The sequence below is a fragment of the Apteryx rowi genome, unplaced genomic scaffold, assembly GCF_003343035.1.
Source record: "Apteryx rowi isolate R43461 unplaced genomic scaffold, aptRow1 scaffold_612, whole genome shotgun sequence".
NCBI classification, from domain to species: domain Eukaryota; kingdom Metazoa; phylum Chordata; class Aves; order Apterygiformes; family Apterygidae; genus Apteryx; species Apteryx rowi.
The window spans coordinates 125,797-143,081 of record NW_020450886.1 but is presented as its reverse complement, the minus strand read 5'-3'; the positions used below and the strand labels follow the sequence as shown (position 1 = coordinate 143,081).

Genomic DNA, 17,285 nt, shown 5'->3' with positions numbered 1-17,285 from the left:
TCCTGGATGACCACCAGTTATTTTTGAAATAACACCTGAAATCTGAATGCAATTAATCTTCACATAATTGTTCAGCTGGAAGTTCATCTTTGGGAGTGGATAAGTTGTTACCAATTCCCATATCTTCATTCTGCTGTTTACAGAGTATCACTATTAAGAGCAAACAGTGAAAATGAACAGATGAGAACAATTCTGAAAATGAACAACTACTTGACAGAATTCAACCTGGGGGACATTATTTGGSATTTACAGTGGATGTTTGCAGTGTATGAAGGTGTTGGCTGTCCTACAGATGACAATACAGTTATACCATGCTTTTTTCTTTGAAAGCGGGGACTTCTCCTAATAACAGTATACTTTTTGCCAGAGGTACAAGCAGTTATTGCATTGGTTTTAGGATGGATTTGTCTTCTGGATGTGCAGTTATACATCAGCAGAAATCTTGTTTCATGCTCCAGTCTATCAGAGTTACACATTGCAACTGTCCAGCTGCTGAGAGGCAAATGTGAAGCAATTAGTGTTAATGAATAGTAGAGCAAGACCAAGACATTTATTTTCAAAGTACTAGCCCATTATCCGTATTAACATATGATTCCATTAACATTATTGCTGTTCTAAAAATAACTTATGCACAGAAATAAAYGAAAAATTTGTTAGCTGATGAGCTCTCATTACATTTGGCTAGCTAGYCCAGAGTTGGCTTACAAAGAAAAAATCAGTTTCAAACAAATCTTAAAAAAGATAAATTAGGCCTATCWCTTCCACTGAAGATTTATTTCAGTAAAACACAGAATAAATCAAACCCGAAATAGCACATGATCCAATGAGAAAATAACTTACTCTGATCTAGTTTAATGCCAGCAATGTAGTTATTCATGGCTGCATTGCTAGCAGCCCAGCTAGCTAATAAGAAAGCTGACTTAAAGCTCTTTCAATTTATCTGGACAGTTTCCTGCATTGCAGGAAAAAGTCCATTGAATAATATATTGTTCCTGTACTTACTTTTTTTTTTTTTAAGGTAAGAGTGTTTCCCACTGGCCAAAAAGAAAAAAAAAAGAAAGACTATTACAGATGATGCAGGCTATAGAATTCATCTTTGAGAACACAATAAAGTAAGCCTTGTCTTCTGATCTTCACTCCAGAATGATGTCTCTGGTTGAAAATTCAGAATATTTGGAGTGCAAGTTTCCTTGGACATGTAAGAGCTACAGCTGCTCATGTCTGTAGGGGAGAGCATTGCCATTCTTCCACAGCTCCTTCCAGTAATACATGCATGTTAAAAGGAGGAGAAAATTTTGCCTACAAAGTGGTAAATAGTAGGTGAATGGAAGGCAGCTTAGCTAACTAACACACCTGATGAACCAGTAGGACTCCAGGTATCTTGTAACTATACCTTGTAACTATGACTTTTACCCTGTTGGAGAGGAAAGTATCTATTGCTCTTCTCTTTTTTTGARTCATATTGTAACCTTTCCAACATTTAACCTCTGTCAATTAAGCTTACTCAGAGTAATATACTGGTAGCAGCCAATGACATTTTTATAGTCGTGATGCCAATATTGCTGGACAAGTGTTAGCGCAGGTGARTTGTTTTTTTAGGAAGTGTTTTAGAGAATGACAGTTCCTATCATGGCAGAAGCAATAATGGCAACCTAAAAGTCAAAAGAGTGAAATTCCGGGAACTGAGAGTATTGATTTCTACTTGGGATGTTTCAAATATCCTTTTTGTCTCCCTCTTTCATTTCTCTTAATACTTATGAGGTCCTAATRTCTAAGGAACATTTTGAAGAAAAGCAAACTGGATTAAAATTTGAAAACCTTTCTCCCTGAGCTTTCTTAAATTCTGAACATGATAGCAAATTCTGTGTCGTTCTCAAGAATTCCTCCCAGAAACCCAGGGAAAACCTGAAGAACATGAGAATGGCCGTGCTGGTTCAGATCAAAGCTCAAACCCAGTAGTCTGTCTCTAGCAGTGACCACAAGTGAAAATGCAGGGAAGGATAAGAACACAGCAAGTGTATATCATACCCCCCTCACCTTCCTGCCCCTGCCAAATATTCTTCCAGCCTTGAACTATTTTCAGTGATGTCCCAAGCCTGATGTGGTTTGCTGCATGGATGGAAGTACTTGTTCAGTCTCCCTTGAACCTCTGTAATTCTTGTGTCTRCAACACCCTTTGGAATAAGTTCCACCAATCTGTCATTCTTCTTTAAGAGTCACCTCCTTTTGTTTGTTTTGAACATGACCTCCACTAWCTCCACTTATTGCCCCAACTTTCTGTATTGGAAGAGTGGACCAGTCAGTCCCTGTCCATCCTCGCTGGGCCACTTAGGATTTCATAGATCTTTCTCATATCTTTCCAAGCCATCTCTTCTTCACACTGGCAAGTCTCAGCTTACTCAGTTCTTCCTGATACAGAAACTGTTCCAGACTTTGGATCTTCCTTGCTGCCCTTCTCTGAACTTTTCCAAGTTCTACTTTATCCTTTCTGAGATGAGGAAGCAAAACTGCATGCAGTATTGAAGATGTGGGCAAACTGTGGATTTATAAAAGGTGTTGTAGTTCATAGAATTGAAGTTTTTTTCTTCTATGTCTTGTCCTTTTTATGTGGTCCCTTGGGTTTCATGCTCTTTGAAKTAGGACTGTTTGTCTCCCTTGAGTCTGTGCAGAGCCCCCATAGGGCTGGGATACATGTGATCCAGAGTCATGTTCTTGGTTCTGACTGGGACTGTGTAGTGTAGTCTTTGGCAAGTCATTTCATAGTTTCTTTCCACATTCAGGACACTCTCTGGACCCTGCCAAGGATAATATTTCTTTTCAGTGTCCCCAAGTTTCTTTTCAGGAGGAAAGCGTGTTGTGCTGGCAGCCATGAGGCCCTAGGAGTAGTTTGAAGATGGAAGGCTTTGAGACACTGATGGGGCTTTGGGGCAGTGGTAGTAGATGGGGACTGAGGTCCTTGGAGCAGCACGCTATCAGTGCACTGTGCATGCACTTGGCATTCTCACATCATTGTGTGAGCTGAGCTGGTGTCATCCTCATGGCCCAGCACAGTTTGGGAGCTTTTTAAACAGGTCAGAGCCACAGAGCTTGGAGTGCTCCAGAAAGGGTAATGTTCTTAAGGAGCAAGGCTGAGCATGTACTCCAAATATGCAGATATACACATGCAGACAACAGTAACATGGCCAGTGACACAGATCAACCCAGACGGAGAGCAGTGCCTATACCAGAACCTATGTAAGCGCAAACAGCACTCACATAACCACGACCAACATAAATAGCTGCATCCTGTTCCTTCTGTTCAGCTGGTCAGGACAGAAGTTCACTAGTGTCACATATGCAGAGAGATCCCTCCAGTAGCTGGCCTGGACACTTGGTCTATCCAGTGGCTGTCTCCCAGGTCCTGGTCCCTCCAGTTGCTGGTACCCAGACCTCTTGTTCTAATTGCTGGCTAGTCCAGCTTGGAGTTTACCTGTGATCACACATACACACACATAGAATAGAGACTATACCCACACAGAAAATAGTTAGGAATAGACTTTAGTAAGAAGATAAGACTGGGGTGATCAGGCACGCAGCTCAGTCAGGCAAGCATACTGTCCAGCCACCTGCTTACACTCGAACAGCCCCTTTTATACCCCTTCTCTCCACTTCCCCATGCTTGTTTTTCTCCCATCCACCTGGATCATTCCCTTTCTCCACTCTTGTCTCCTTCCAAATAAACAACCTATCCCTCATTACTTTTTCCCTCTTGATCCCATTTTTGTTACACCCATACTCAAATTTGGTATTTCTGACATGGTTACCTAGACAGTCTTGGCCTTACGTGGTGTTACTGATACAGTTACCTAGGCACTGCCGTCCTTGCAAGATGCCACCCCCCAAAAGGTTCCCAGTACTTCCCTTCAATTATTTTTGAAGTTTGGGTATTTCTCACATAACTGCCCCTTAACAGTCTGTGAAATCTGGCCTACATATCTTCACATATGCAAATTTGCCACTTGTAGTGGCCCCAGGCCAGGAGAATGGGATTTTCCACAGTACTTAAAGCAAGCAGGAGCTGAATTCTTCTTGACTTTCCACAAGAGCTGGACAACACACTGCCTTTTGCATGTTTATTATATATTGTATGATCTTATTGATCTGCATGTATGCATCAAGTTGGAATTACCAGTGATTAACTGAAGGACTCCTAAATCCTTTGATCTTTACTTAACATGTGAGACCCTGAAGCTCTTCAGACAGAGACCAGAGAATACTGATACATGATTAAATATGATTATGTCACCGAAGCTAATGAACTATTACCAAGTGAGATGGGGGAGGGATCATGTGTGTGCTTTTAGCTCATTCCACCAGGAGGTAGATGCGATGGGCTGAGGAAGACAGACTCAAACAGTTTTCACTGAGGTTTAGACAAACACTTTGCAATTGTGATAAATCAGGAGCAAATACTGAAGTTACTGCAGTTCAACTGAAGGATGGTAGCTTGCTAAACCTATCATAAAGCAATTGCCTTAATTCAAGTGCCCTTACCATTAGGTGCTGGTGTGAGGAGCTTCAGGTTATCCTGTATTCAAGTAAAGATCAAAGTACTCAAGAGTTTTTCAGTCAGACAAGGCCTGAAGGCCTTGTAAACATGTGGGATATACATTTTCTCTTCCCTGTTTTTCTTTTCAACAGAGTGATGATATAACCAAGGTCTCAAAGGCTGCCAAAATAATGGAGCGGATGGTGAATCAGAACACATTCGATGRCATTGCACAAGGTATGGCCCTGCTGGGAGACGTTTGCACTCAAGCCAGTACTCCTGCAGATGAGTGGCCACAGCTGTAGCAAGGGTCACAACAGCTCCTTTGGGGAAGTTGGCTCGTAGTAAAGGAAGCAGGCCAAGGATTTCAGCAAATTATGCCCAGGCAGAGGTTAGCAGTGGAAGATTAGGGCACAGCTAGTACCTTTATGCAAGCAACTGGTTTGTTACCTTACAGCATGTTGGTGTCTCAGATGTCCTGCCTCTGCTGAACGGTTGGAAAACRGAGCTTAAATGAGCAGGGCTCGCAACCTGTTGACTTACACAAGGCAAAAAGAACAGCAGACCGCAGTCATTTAAAGGGCATGCCACACGAGCTCTGCTCCCAGCAGGCTGGGGCCAGCAGAGCCAGCTGATAGGTACCAGCTCAGCATAGCTCCCWGGGGCACGTTCCACGCAGCCAGCACAGAGCAGCCCCCTGGCTGGCATACAGCTCGCAGTCAGGGGACACTCTCGTGTCTATGCCATTTTGCAAGGGTGCTGCTACCTTTGTTCAGCTCCCTCCCGAAAGGCCACATTCAGTGTGTGCTCATGCTGGCCTCTGTACTCAGAGTACAAGGACACAGGTAGCCAGGTCTGCTCACCTGACCAGAGCGTTTTTCTCTACTCTGCTTTTCTGTGTCCACAGCTTTGTCGTTCTTCCAGATAAGAATCCCTCRTCCTTTGGTATTTATACGGCAAACTGTGCCTTGGTGACATGCACAAACAGAGAAACTAATACTCAGATTATTCCAGGTGTCCCCAGAAGAATGAGATCTTTTGACTCAGTGTCCTGTCCTCTGGTCTCTGGACCGTGTTTTGGGAGACYTGGCTTATAGTCTTAGCCCTCCCACAGCCCCACTGGCCTTGGACAGGTTACTCCTCTGCTTTTGGACCATAAGCTTTTTGGTGCAACGACTAAGTGCTTGGTAAAGTGCATTTACAGGGCTTAGGTGCTGTTTTGAGATTAAGACTTCAGGATCAAAGCAGTCATTATACAAATAATTGGGTTGTAGAGAAGCTGTCACGTATGACAGAGCCCTTTCTAAAGCTTCCCTGGCAGTGCACCATGCTATTTTGTTTTAGATTTATTCACCAGGGCTTATTCTTTGATTTTTGTTTTTAGATTTTAAATATTTTGAGGATGCCTCTGATGAATACAGAGACCAGCAGGGAACCCTCCTCCCACTCTGGAAGTTCCAGTATGACAAAACCAAGAGACTTGCAGTTACTGCCATCTCCTGGTAAGTCTTTTTATTGCAAACTTGCCCTCAGCTTGTTTGCAGAGGAATGGGATTAAATGTCATACCACCTTACAAGGCAGCACTTGTTTCTCTGAGAACACTGTTTTAAATAATTACAGTCAGCTACTTTTGGCGGCACCTAAGCATGCCAGGTGCTTCTGGATGGAAAGCACCTTCTGTGAGACTGAATGTGCCAGGCTTGCACCTTTCAGCAAAAGGTGAAGACAAAGCAGGCTCTGTGYGCAGTGTTAGGGCAAAGCAAGTGCAGTTAGCAGAGCAAATAAGAATCCCTTCTTGAGCAAGCTGAGAGAGACATGTCATACCTTTGGAGAATATTCAGTAGGAATCAATCCTCACAGCCTAGGACAGGAGAAGGGACAGTGATTGCATTTTTGACAAGTACCATCACAGGAGAAAAAGTAAAGCAGCAGAATGGGAAATGCAAACATTGCATGCTCCGATCAGGTATCACTGTAGGCTATAAGATGCTGAGACACTCATACCAAGCAAGACCTTTATGTGTGACTGTGACACATTTAAAGTGCTGCTCCAAGAAGGATAACCTGTTTACTCATGGTCTTATGAAGGTATTTGTGCAGACAACAGTAGTAATTGTGTATTGTGATCTTACACAGTTCAGTGTAGTTGCAGTAGCCATTTGCCCTACAGTCTGCTTTTGTATCTTTGTTCCTAGTCRGTCCAGAAACTATCACTATTTCAAATCAACTCTCTCTTTCTGAAGCCTTAGTTATTACCATGAAAAAACTCTCAGCACCATGAATGGGTCCTTTTACTTTTTAAAAGGCTTGATCCTCTCCAGAACTGGCCTGGTTCATGCACTGAGCATGAGATTGATATAGTTGTCTCCTACCTTCTGCTCCCCTGCAGCCAGGCCTCCTCTCACTTGTTTACGGCTCAGTGTCTTGCCAAACAAGATCTGTGGAGAGGCAGAGCATGACTGAAGTCTCACGTCCATTCAAGCCATTGCAGTAATTGTACTTTAAGAAAGGAGGATGCAGTTGCATAAGAATTACAAAATAATACTAAAATGAGATATAAAATTGGGAGAAAAGGCATGTTTTGTAGGTACTTTGTGCTACTGTTGTTCTTACCTCCAGGAAATAACAGAAAGATGGCCCTGGACTTGGAAAACTAATCCCAAATTAAGTTATGCAATAAGGTTTCCGATTTTACTTTTTTTCACACGTTGTTATTAGTGACAGTGCTCCTAATGGATAGAAAAAGGACATTTGAAAGGACAAAGTGAAAAAGGAGAAATGAAAAGAGAAGTGGTTTTACTTTATCAATTCAGAATAGAAAGTTGGAGAAAACATTCATTAGATAAGTTTGACATACATGTATGTCAGAGAATTTTTATCCATTGCCTGCTGTGTGAGTTCAAGGGCAGCAACATTATTGACCTTTGTCCCATGGAAACCCTACAGTAGCTGTCCACACATAGCAGGAGTGGTAAAGAAGGTAGATGTCTTTTAATAAAGGGACTGTAGAAGGCATCGTAGATAGCTAAATGCTCATAGTCATTATGCTTCGGCAAATAGACTGGTCACCAACTGGGTCAGAAGGGAATTTCCCTTCCTGGTCTGTGGTAGTGGTCATGAATTATTGAACTGATAGCTGTCTCTTGAACATCCATCATTACTTAGTGACCGGTTAGGGAAAGTGAGTATGTTGGATATTATGCTGTTGTGGTTTAGAAGCTCCTTTATTCTTGCCTCCAGTGATGGAAACTGACACATCTCTGCCTTTTCCCCTTCCCTGAAGACTCATCTTTAAAAGTAACTTTTCAGTGATTATGAAACATACAAGTCAAACAGTGCTGGAGATTGACATCCTATCTCCATCTGTGCCCTTTTTATCCTTTTCTTGTACTGCTGTGGCCTTCTGATGTTCTATTTCTTTTATGAGTCTCGAGTCCAGAAAAATTATTCACGCAAACTTTACTTGTGCATATGTTCTCAGGGTCAAGCCCTTAGACTGTACGCAGTCCTGTGAGAAGGGACTCCGATGTTAATGTGTGAAACGCTTTGCAGTTCTGTTGAGCTATGTGGTTAATAATGAATGCAATCTTATATTAATTCTCTCATTACAGGAATCCAAAGTACAAGGACCTTTTTGCAGTGGGGTATGGCTCTTGTAAGTAACAAATATGAAAGTATTATTGAGAAATTTAAAATATTACAGTGGCGCCTTGAGATTAAATCATATAATACTCTGGGCATGGATTGCATCTCATAGGTGATCTCAAGTGATTTTGTAGCACTTGACTGAGATTTAACTCAAGATAGGGACTGGGCCTTTACATGATATAAACATCCGGAAAGCATAGACAGTGTTAGCCAGAGCTTTTGGCTTATGACAGTGCTGAGTTTCCCTTTGGTCAAGGACTGGCTTCTAGAAGCACCACTCGGTCCTTTTTATCTTTCCTCCTGGGCTCTGACTGGCATTTTCCTGCTCCTGCCCTTCTGACTGCTGAAGGACCAGATCTGTTATGTTTTGCCAGAAGCCAATCCTGAGAGACTTCTCTGTGTGTAAACTCATTGCTTTCTTGTTAGATGATATCTTCTTTCAGGGTGTCTCAAAGGATAAACTCTCCAGTAGGGCACATCAGGCCTAAGTGTTGCAAAAAGACTATCTCAGATTGGACATAGGATAATTATGAGCAGCTATGAACATCTGCTTCAGGGGTTCCTTTGTTTCTCCATATTAATGTGTATCTAGTATTACTGCTCTCACATTCAGAAAATGGAAAAGAATTTTAACAAACTGATATTTTCTTACCATTTTGTTGCTGTTTTGTTGTGTATGTTACACCTAACTGCTCAGTTTCTCTCTTCTTTTAACAACATATTCAATCTGTTCCCCTGTATGGCTTCCCTGCAGCAGGTGTTGCAAGCACAGCAAGGGAAAGTTTTTTTTTAAAAGGCCATGGGCAGTGAAGCCATGGAATAGTGCCTTAGGACAATACCATTGCCGTCTAATGTCATCTTCTGTTGCCTTCCCTGAATGCAACTCTCCTAAACCTGGGATCTGTATCAATAGCCTTGCTTTCCTCCTGTTTGGTAACTCTTATTGCTTACAGMCAAACTGACTGCTGTATTTTGAATTCTTGCCTTCGCTTCTGCCCCTTTACTCCTGTCTAGAMAAGATAGTAAGGTCACTGCACATAAACATTATCTTTTGCATTCCCCACTCTCTTCTACTTTCCAGCTGTAACTGAAGTGCTGACTGCAGTGAATAGCTTTTTAGTCCAGGGACAACATTCTGGTAGTTTCCCCCTAGGTTCACTGCCTCCCAGGGAAATTCCTGTAGGAAGGAGTCCTGATTGGAGACAGGATTCCATCAAGTTTTCCTGGGGTTTCCTCACCAAGGTAGCGTTTGCTTTTCACTGTTATCATGTCAGCAGGCTACTCCATAATTTATCAGGACCCCTGAAAGTGCTTCTGGGACTCACTAAGACTCTGCTTTTCTCCACTATTGGTAGAATGAGTAGAGTCACATTGCTGGCATTCTCRTATAGGGGATGTAGACCTTGAAACCTCACCTTTACTTGGAATGGGTGTTGTTAGCAAAACGGAATACAGAAGAATCACCAGAAGCTCAAACTGGATTGCAGAATGGTACTCATTATATCTGCAATAGGCCAGGCGTGTTGACCCAGTCTCCCCATCCTCTCTACCAGGATAGTTGTCCTTCTTCCTTGACTGTTATTTATTCATTTATTTAAATAAAAGATGACTCTAGAGTAAGGCACTAAGGATTTTATGTCTAGCTTGGAATAGGTAAAAACTGAAATGAAAATCAGTCATGTTGCTACAGGTAACAGTATTTGAGAATGGCAAATAGCAGTATGAAACTTTTACCCCAAACACTGCAACCGCAGGAATTCTTTGTGGAGGACAGAGAGTGGGAAAGCCGAAGAAGGGGCCCTACCAAYAGGAACATCTTTGCCCACCAGCCATTTCAGTTGCTCTACATGTACTTGAAAATTACAGCTGAACATTTTTGCTAGTGTTATGTGGGCTGAAAAAGTTAGAATCTGTTGTGAATGTTCTGAACTAACAAGGGAAATAGTTTGGTGTTTGTTTTAAGGGAACACTTTTTTTTTTTCTTTTTTGAAAGGATGCTGAAGGATCTCAGGTGTAATAGAATGGCTAATGAAATTCTTTGTTGAGAAATGCAATGCCTGTGGGATAAAAAAACTCAGCACTGGCCTCCAAGGAAATTGCTATTATTCAGGAAAGTGATCTGGAAGTCACTGTGGGTTTTTCTTTTCAAACACTCAGTGGTGCTCAGTGATAGTCAAAAAGGCAGAACAAATATTGATGGGAATTACTATGAAAGAAAAAGTAAACAGAACTTCTGGATACAATAGAAACAAAATAGAAAGCAACGTATGAAACACCAATAGAAACAGCAATAGACAACAAGTTCCGTGATAAACTGRCATCTTGATTACTATGTGCAGTTCTAGTTCTGAACTCTGAAGAAGAATATATTAAGCTACGGAAGAATTGGAAAAGATCCAGAAAAGGGCAAAAAGGATGAGCAGAAATATGTATAACAACTTCTGTATCAGAGAGAATAAATGGACCAGACTAGGACTCTTAAAATAGACAAGGAAGAGGGGATGTGATACGGGTCTGTAGAAACCTGAGAGGKATGGAGAAAGTGAAAAGGGGTCAAATATTCACTATTTTCTGTAACACCAGAATGAGTGAGACTTTATGAAATTGTTGAGCAACAGGACCAAGGCAAATTTAAAATACAATAATGTGATACATAATGACATTGTGGAACTTTTGTGCCAGTTCTCCATGCTCTGGAGGACAAAGGTGTACATGGATTCAAAAGGKATTAGACAAATTCATGGCAGGCCGGTTTGCTGATGACCATTGGAAAGGACAAATCATCTGATTCACTAAGTTCATAACTGCAAGTTGCTGGAAGCTCTGAGAATGTACATATTTTCCTTGATTCTTATGCTCTTTCTTTAAGCAGTTGCTGCTAAGTACTCTCGGAGACAGTATCGTGGGCTATAGGGGCCTTCAGTGTGGCCCAGAATAGTTATTCTTATGTATTTCTCTCTACTCTCACAATAAAAACAGATGGGTTGCCTTCATTTGTACTTGTGAGGATTGTATTCTGCTTGCAATATTGCAACATTACATTTTTGTCTTAAAATGACATTTTTCTCTTAAAGCTCACTCCATCTGAGCCCTGGAAATGTTCCTTTTAGTTTGCCAAGAAGCCTAAATTGGCCTGACGATCTCTTTAATTCAGCAGGCAGCAGCTATTCTAAAGGGCAGATTAGGATCAGCTTTTGCAAAGGAAAGTGTAGGGAGGAACGCTCAGGATAGTCCTTGCCTTGTGCAGCGGAGCAAAATCTTATTGTGCTCACAGTTCCTGTGCTCAGAGGAGTGTAGGAATTAGGCAGAGCCTTTTCACTGCCCTGCTACCCAGGGACATAACTTATGCCAGGGTCAAGTGCAACACACATATGTAGAGAGAGGCGGATCCTAAGTCAGTGGCTTGTCATCTAAGTGTGCAAGATATTCAGATGACTACTTATCCCAGTTTTATAGCAGACAGAGAGGGCAGAGTTCATCTCACCTAGCTGTAGCCAGCTAACAGGAGCTGAGTCTCTGCTGTAGGCTTCCCCTTTAGTCAGTCGCAAGAGGTCAGCACATCCAGAGGCCATCTGTCCTGTCCTAAGAGTGGTGTCAAAGAAAAGGAGCTAAAAAACCCTCTGGAAGTGGTGGTCTCCCCCCAGACAGTGAGCCCAGGCAGAGCACCTAGACTAGATGCCTATCTCTTGGATGGCTGAAATGAGGAGAGATGAATCCAGGCCAGAGTGAATAGTCCTAGAGACACATAGGGGCTGGGGTAGAACCAGGAGCAGAACCCAGATCTTTGGAGTCTGCATGCAGTGGCCATAACTACATCAGCAGTTTTTTGTGCAACATGGATTCGGCAGCACTGCCAGGATATAAGCAACACATTTTTCCTCCTGCCCAAAGTATAGTTTTTGAAACAAAAGGTCCCTGTTTACTGTGGGTCCACTTCACTCCAGTATGGGGAGTTCTGAACAAAGAAGCCCTAGCCTCTCCCCTGCATTTTTGGAGTTCTCACCAATGATCTGTTTGGATAAGTACCACATTGCTGATGCTAATGGCACTTTGCTGGCATAAGAGTCTCCTCTGAACACGGAAATATTGTCATTGTAATTTGCAATTCAGTGTCTTTGCTTTTTGGCTAGAATTAATTTTTATTCCCATCAGGAGGAGCTGTCTTTCTGTTTTGTTTTTGCATAAATGAGATTGCTGGGTTTATGGCTACATTGGCAGCCTGCAGTGTAGGGTTCGGAGAAGCTCTAATGGATGTTGGACTTGTATTCTGCCTTGCTGACAAGAGCACCACCAACACAAATGCAGGGCTTAGCAGTCACCTTCATTCATGTTCCAGAAGTAAATGTGCTGGTGGCAGCATTCAGAGATGGCTTTTTGTGTGCAACTCCATCTGCCAGCACAAGAGGTGAGTAGGGAAAAGCAGTATCTGCATTTTTTTCTGTTGTTTCTTTGCATTGTGCAGATATAACTTGCCCATCATAAGGATGGGTGAGGAGTACAGGCTYACACCCAGAGCACTGGCAATCTGAGGTATTTGAAAAAGGTATCTACTCCCAGTTGTACTGGATCTGAAATGGCTCTGGTTAGTGGGGCCTAATTGTGGATGGAACTAGGCCATGTAAAGACATCTATACTGATCTACCTTTCTTGTAAAATCAGGAGGATGAGCTATGCTGGTACAGGGCCCTTTTCTACTGGTGTGACTGCATCCAAAGTGAGAGTTGTTATGACTCTGTGACTGAATTAAATTGGTGTAAAATCTGGGCCAGACCTTTGACAGAGATGAGCTGATATTTGATAGGACATGTCTTGACACTCCCAGGTGCTGAGGAGTCATGCTTGAACACTGAGACCACAGGAGGGCTCCTGTGGCACTGATCTAGGGCGTAGTGGCAACAAAGCACAGGGGACCTGGGGGTACCTACTGGACAGTCTTGGTTTTTTCCTATTTTCAAATACACTGCCCAAATGAACATGGATGTTCTTTCATTTATTGCCCTCCACTGATTGAGGCGGACAGAAAGGCATTACAAAAAGGATATTTCCCAATGGGACATACTCAGGGTGCTTCAGAGGGAACAGGGAGAGGAGAAAATGAGCCAGGTGGCTTTCACAACAATGTACTGCGGCTTCCTGTTCACTTCTGTGTTTCAAAGGTATTGCTCACTCTGCTGGAGGTCTGCTGGAGGTCCCGCAGCATATCTGTCACTCTTCAAGTCAATTGAATCTGTTCATTCTCAGTGCTCCATGAGCACTTAGCGCTAAGGGATGAAGTACAGCTCCTCAAGGAGCTGGCTCCTCAGTAACACAGAGAAACTTTCTCTCCAGGAGGGGTAGTGAAGACAAGATAGCAAGATGAATGTGCAATCAAATTGGCACGGTCAAGGAAGTTGCTTCTCTTCCCTTGCAGACAGTTTCTCTGGAAGGATCTGATCCTGAACAGACAACTGAAGGGAGGGTTCATCACTACACACCACTGGCCATGAATATTTGAGGAATCAGGCCTTTAAACTGGAGTTTAGAATAAAGAAAATGACTGTTAACAAAACTTGCTCACTCCAGAAGGGAAAGAGTCACCCTCCAGGGACTGATGGAGTATATTTGGAGGCGTGCCTTTTCTCTCTCTCTTTTTGTGCAAGAAGCCTGGATCCCTCCATCTAGGAAGCAAAGAGTAGAAAAAATAATTAGTAGAGAATTCCCAATACACTCTTCACTCCAAAGATTTCCTAAAAATTAAGATCAGCTCCATATTACAAACCATTTCAGCTTGTATGCAGCCTGTTGCAAGGCCAAAGAATTTTGTTAGGCCAAATACTTAGTTTTCTGGAAATAGCCAAATATAAAGTGTGGAATAGGAGAGGCTGAAGTACCCTGTACCCAGGTTCTTCCAAAGGAAGGAAATTCATTAGGTACCCTTTACCCTGATGGTTTCAGAGGGTGGTTCATACTTCATGCTGTAGAAAGACATTGAAACCTTAAAGTGTTTGGCAATCTGAGTTAGGGCAAATTCTTTCTAACACAGAGTGCAGGATCCTGAGCATGAAAGCAAGACATTTGGGCCAGGCATCAGAAAGGACTCTTGGTATCACTGCGTAATCGTGCCCTGCCCTACAAAGTGGAGGACTTCAGCCATTGGCAGTCTTTGTTGATTAAGACAAATGTGCAAAACCTGCAAATCCAGGAGCCAGGTTAGGCATCAGGAAAAGATTCTTTCCTGATCCCCATAGATGAACAATTGAAGCATAAGTTCTGATGATAACTCTTTTAAGGCAAACTTTCTGAACATGGGGAAGGCAATGTTCTTCTTGTGGTCAAGGGAGAAAGTAATGGACAGCAGGGCTGGATCCCATCCCACCACCGCACGTTGACTGGAGGACTTTTCTTGAAAGCTGGGTCAAAGCGTACCTTTTAGAATGATACTCAGTTTCTTTGTCAAAACTCCATCAGATGGTGAGTCCTTCAGCACCCCTAGTGCCCCCCCCCCCCATTCAACCTTGCTATTTCAACTTTGAATTGATCTTCCTGATGGTAAATGGTATGTCATTTCAAGATTGAATTTATCTAACTTAAATTTTCAGCCATTGAAACTCATTATTCTATTGTCAGCAAACTCAAAAAACCCTTTCAGCAAGTCCCTTCTCCCTGGGTAAGTGCCCATATGCATCAATGAAGACATCTTTCATTCTTCTCTTCTTTAGGCTGAACTCATTAAGCCATACTCAAGAAGGTTTGTTTTCCACCTGCCATGTCATTTCAATGGGCTTTCTCTGACCTCTCTCCAACACATCCACATTCTTCTTGAGTGCAGATACCATAACCAGACACACTGATCTAGTTGCCATCTTGTGTGCTTCATATAGAGACACAGTTGCATCTCTGATGGTCCTCTCACTTTTATACCAAGCCACTGTGTACCAACAGCTCATGGTAATGGGATTAGCCACAGTAACTGGAACACAACTTTGAGTTTGTGCTTTCCAAACTGTAGCCTTCCATCCTCAATGTGACCTTCATTCCTGGTTCCCAGGAAATCGGACATGCGATGGTGCCCATTTAACCATGAGGTTCAGAGCATACTGTAAGAGCAGCTGTCTTCATTATACTTTCTGTGCCACCCACTGTTGTGTCATCTTCAGGCTCTATCAGCAAACATTTTATATCATTATCTAGATCAAAATAAAAACATTGTGCAGCATTGGACTAAACTGATGCCTGGGAATCTGCACTAGAAACTAGCTCTTTTCATTTCTCTCTCTGTTTACAGCTTCACTTTAGGGTCTGGCAATGAGCCAGTTTTTAATCCCTCTAGTATGTGCTCTGCTAATTCCGTGTCATAAAAGCTTTTAAATCAAATATGATGTACGCAACTGAAAGCCTAGGGAATACACAGATATATTCTGTCAGCAGAGTTACTTCATCAATCATCCTGACAAAAAGGACAGCAGCTTTGACAAGACATTTACCCTCTGTATAGGTCTTTGTGACCTAAGCATGTGGGGAGATAATTCAGCAGAAGACCTGGGATCCTTACACTGAAGGAATCTCGTCACACACAGATGAGGAGGATGAATATTAATTCACATTTACTACTTATTAGAAGCTATAATGCTTTATCTGATCTTGAAATGTAGATAACTGAATTATTCCGCAAGATCTTGGTCAAATTATGTGAATATCAATGAGTCATGAAGTCCAGCTCTCTCAAACTCACAGATACATTAGAAAGTCATGAAAAATAGAACTGAAAAGGATTTCAAAAAGTCATTAGTCCATTCCTATGCAAGACAGGACTTTTATTTAAAACATGGGTTGGAGAACTAGCCTTAGTCAAACTTAATCAAGATCGCATGCAGTGTAATTCCTGGCACGGTTGAGAGAAAAAGCCCTATAGCTCACAGGGAATCCTTATGACAAGGAGGGAAGTGTGTGTTTGAGATGGAGAACCCTACAGGTCTGTGAAAACTCCGATTTGAAGATGTAGCCTGTGGGATAAAGGAGAGGCAGTGTTAGAAACTGTACCAGGTGTTTGTTTGTGGATAATTTTCTTCTCTGTAGTGGCAGATTTAAGGGCTGTGATGTGGCATGTGGATTTACATAACAACCTGCTATTAAATTTTCTAGTTTCTTACGAGTGACTGAAGAGCTTTAGAAAGTAAAGGCACTAAGAGGACTGAGTGCTGGCTAAGAAATTCTCTGAAGATCTCTGAATCAGCTCATGGAAAGTCTCTTCCAGGTGGCTTTGGAGATGTATAACTATTTAATTATGTTCCCAGAATGGGCAAAGAACGCTACTGGGAGCTGAGTTCCCTTTTTCCAAGCTTCATGAGTTTATTTTTGTATTGAGAATATGAGATTGAAGACCTTGTCAGAGAGAGAAAAAGCATTTTAGATTGGTTAAATGAAATTCCTTGTCTTGTATAAGGCTGTGTGCACATGTGATTCAGGTGAGGGGATTGCGCTACAGCAAGGTCCTGGCAGCTCCCCAGTCACGCAGGTGGTCCAGCAAGGAGCCATGGCCTTTTAAGACCCCACAGTAATGCTACTGCATTTTTCTAAGCACAATACCACAGAAAACTAATAGAAATTCACGTGGCCCACAGTTGCATGTGCACACCTCAAAGGGAGATTCATGTTGTAATCTGTATTCAATTTCCTATTTGGCATATATTTGTATAAAGCACGAAAACAACATAACAGATCCCAGCTTTGGGAAAATGCGTCAGTTCAGAGGCTTGTGCCTAGCATTGATTTGATGCTGCTAAAATTAAATATGTCTTCAATGCTAACAGACCCAGGAGGATCACTCTGACTTTTTGGTAACAATATTGAGAATTGTGTTGTGCCATTATGATGGCTGAATATTTCTTTTTAGCTGTGAATGTATTGTTTATTGACATTTTGGGGCATTTGTATATAAATTGTAGGACTGTCACTGTTTGCCAATACTGATGATGCCAGTTATTAATGGTAGTTATTTAACAGTTAGTGTTATATTAGAATTTATCTTGAGAAAGAAAAATGAAACAGTCACAGAATTAAAACTTAATGTTTGCTTAGTTGCCAGTGATTTTACTTGATTATATTTGTTATAGCAGGCAGACTGAAGCC

The 17,285-nt window shown here is 42.1% G+C and overlaps 1 protein-coding gene across 1 annotated transcript in view; it reads left to right on the top strand.

Annotated features, from left to right (window-relative positions):
* The window catches only part of DNAI1 (dynein axonemal intermediate chain 1), a 145,136-nt gene that overhangs the window by 14,671 nt on the left and 113,180 nt on the right, over positions 1-17,285 (top strand). The window contains exons 10-12 of the mRNA XM_026083736.1: positions 4,681-4,765; positions 5,913-6,030; positions 8,141-8,184. Of these exons, the coding sequence (XP_025939521.1) occupies positions 4,681-4,765; positions 5,913-6,030; positions 8,141-8,184 (247 nt within the window). The remainder of the gene's footprint in view (positions 1-4,680; positions 4,766-5,912; positions 6,031-8,140; positions 8,185-17,285) is intronic.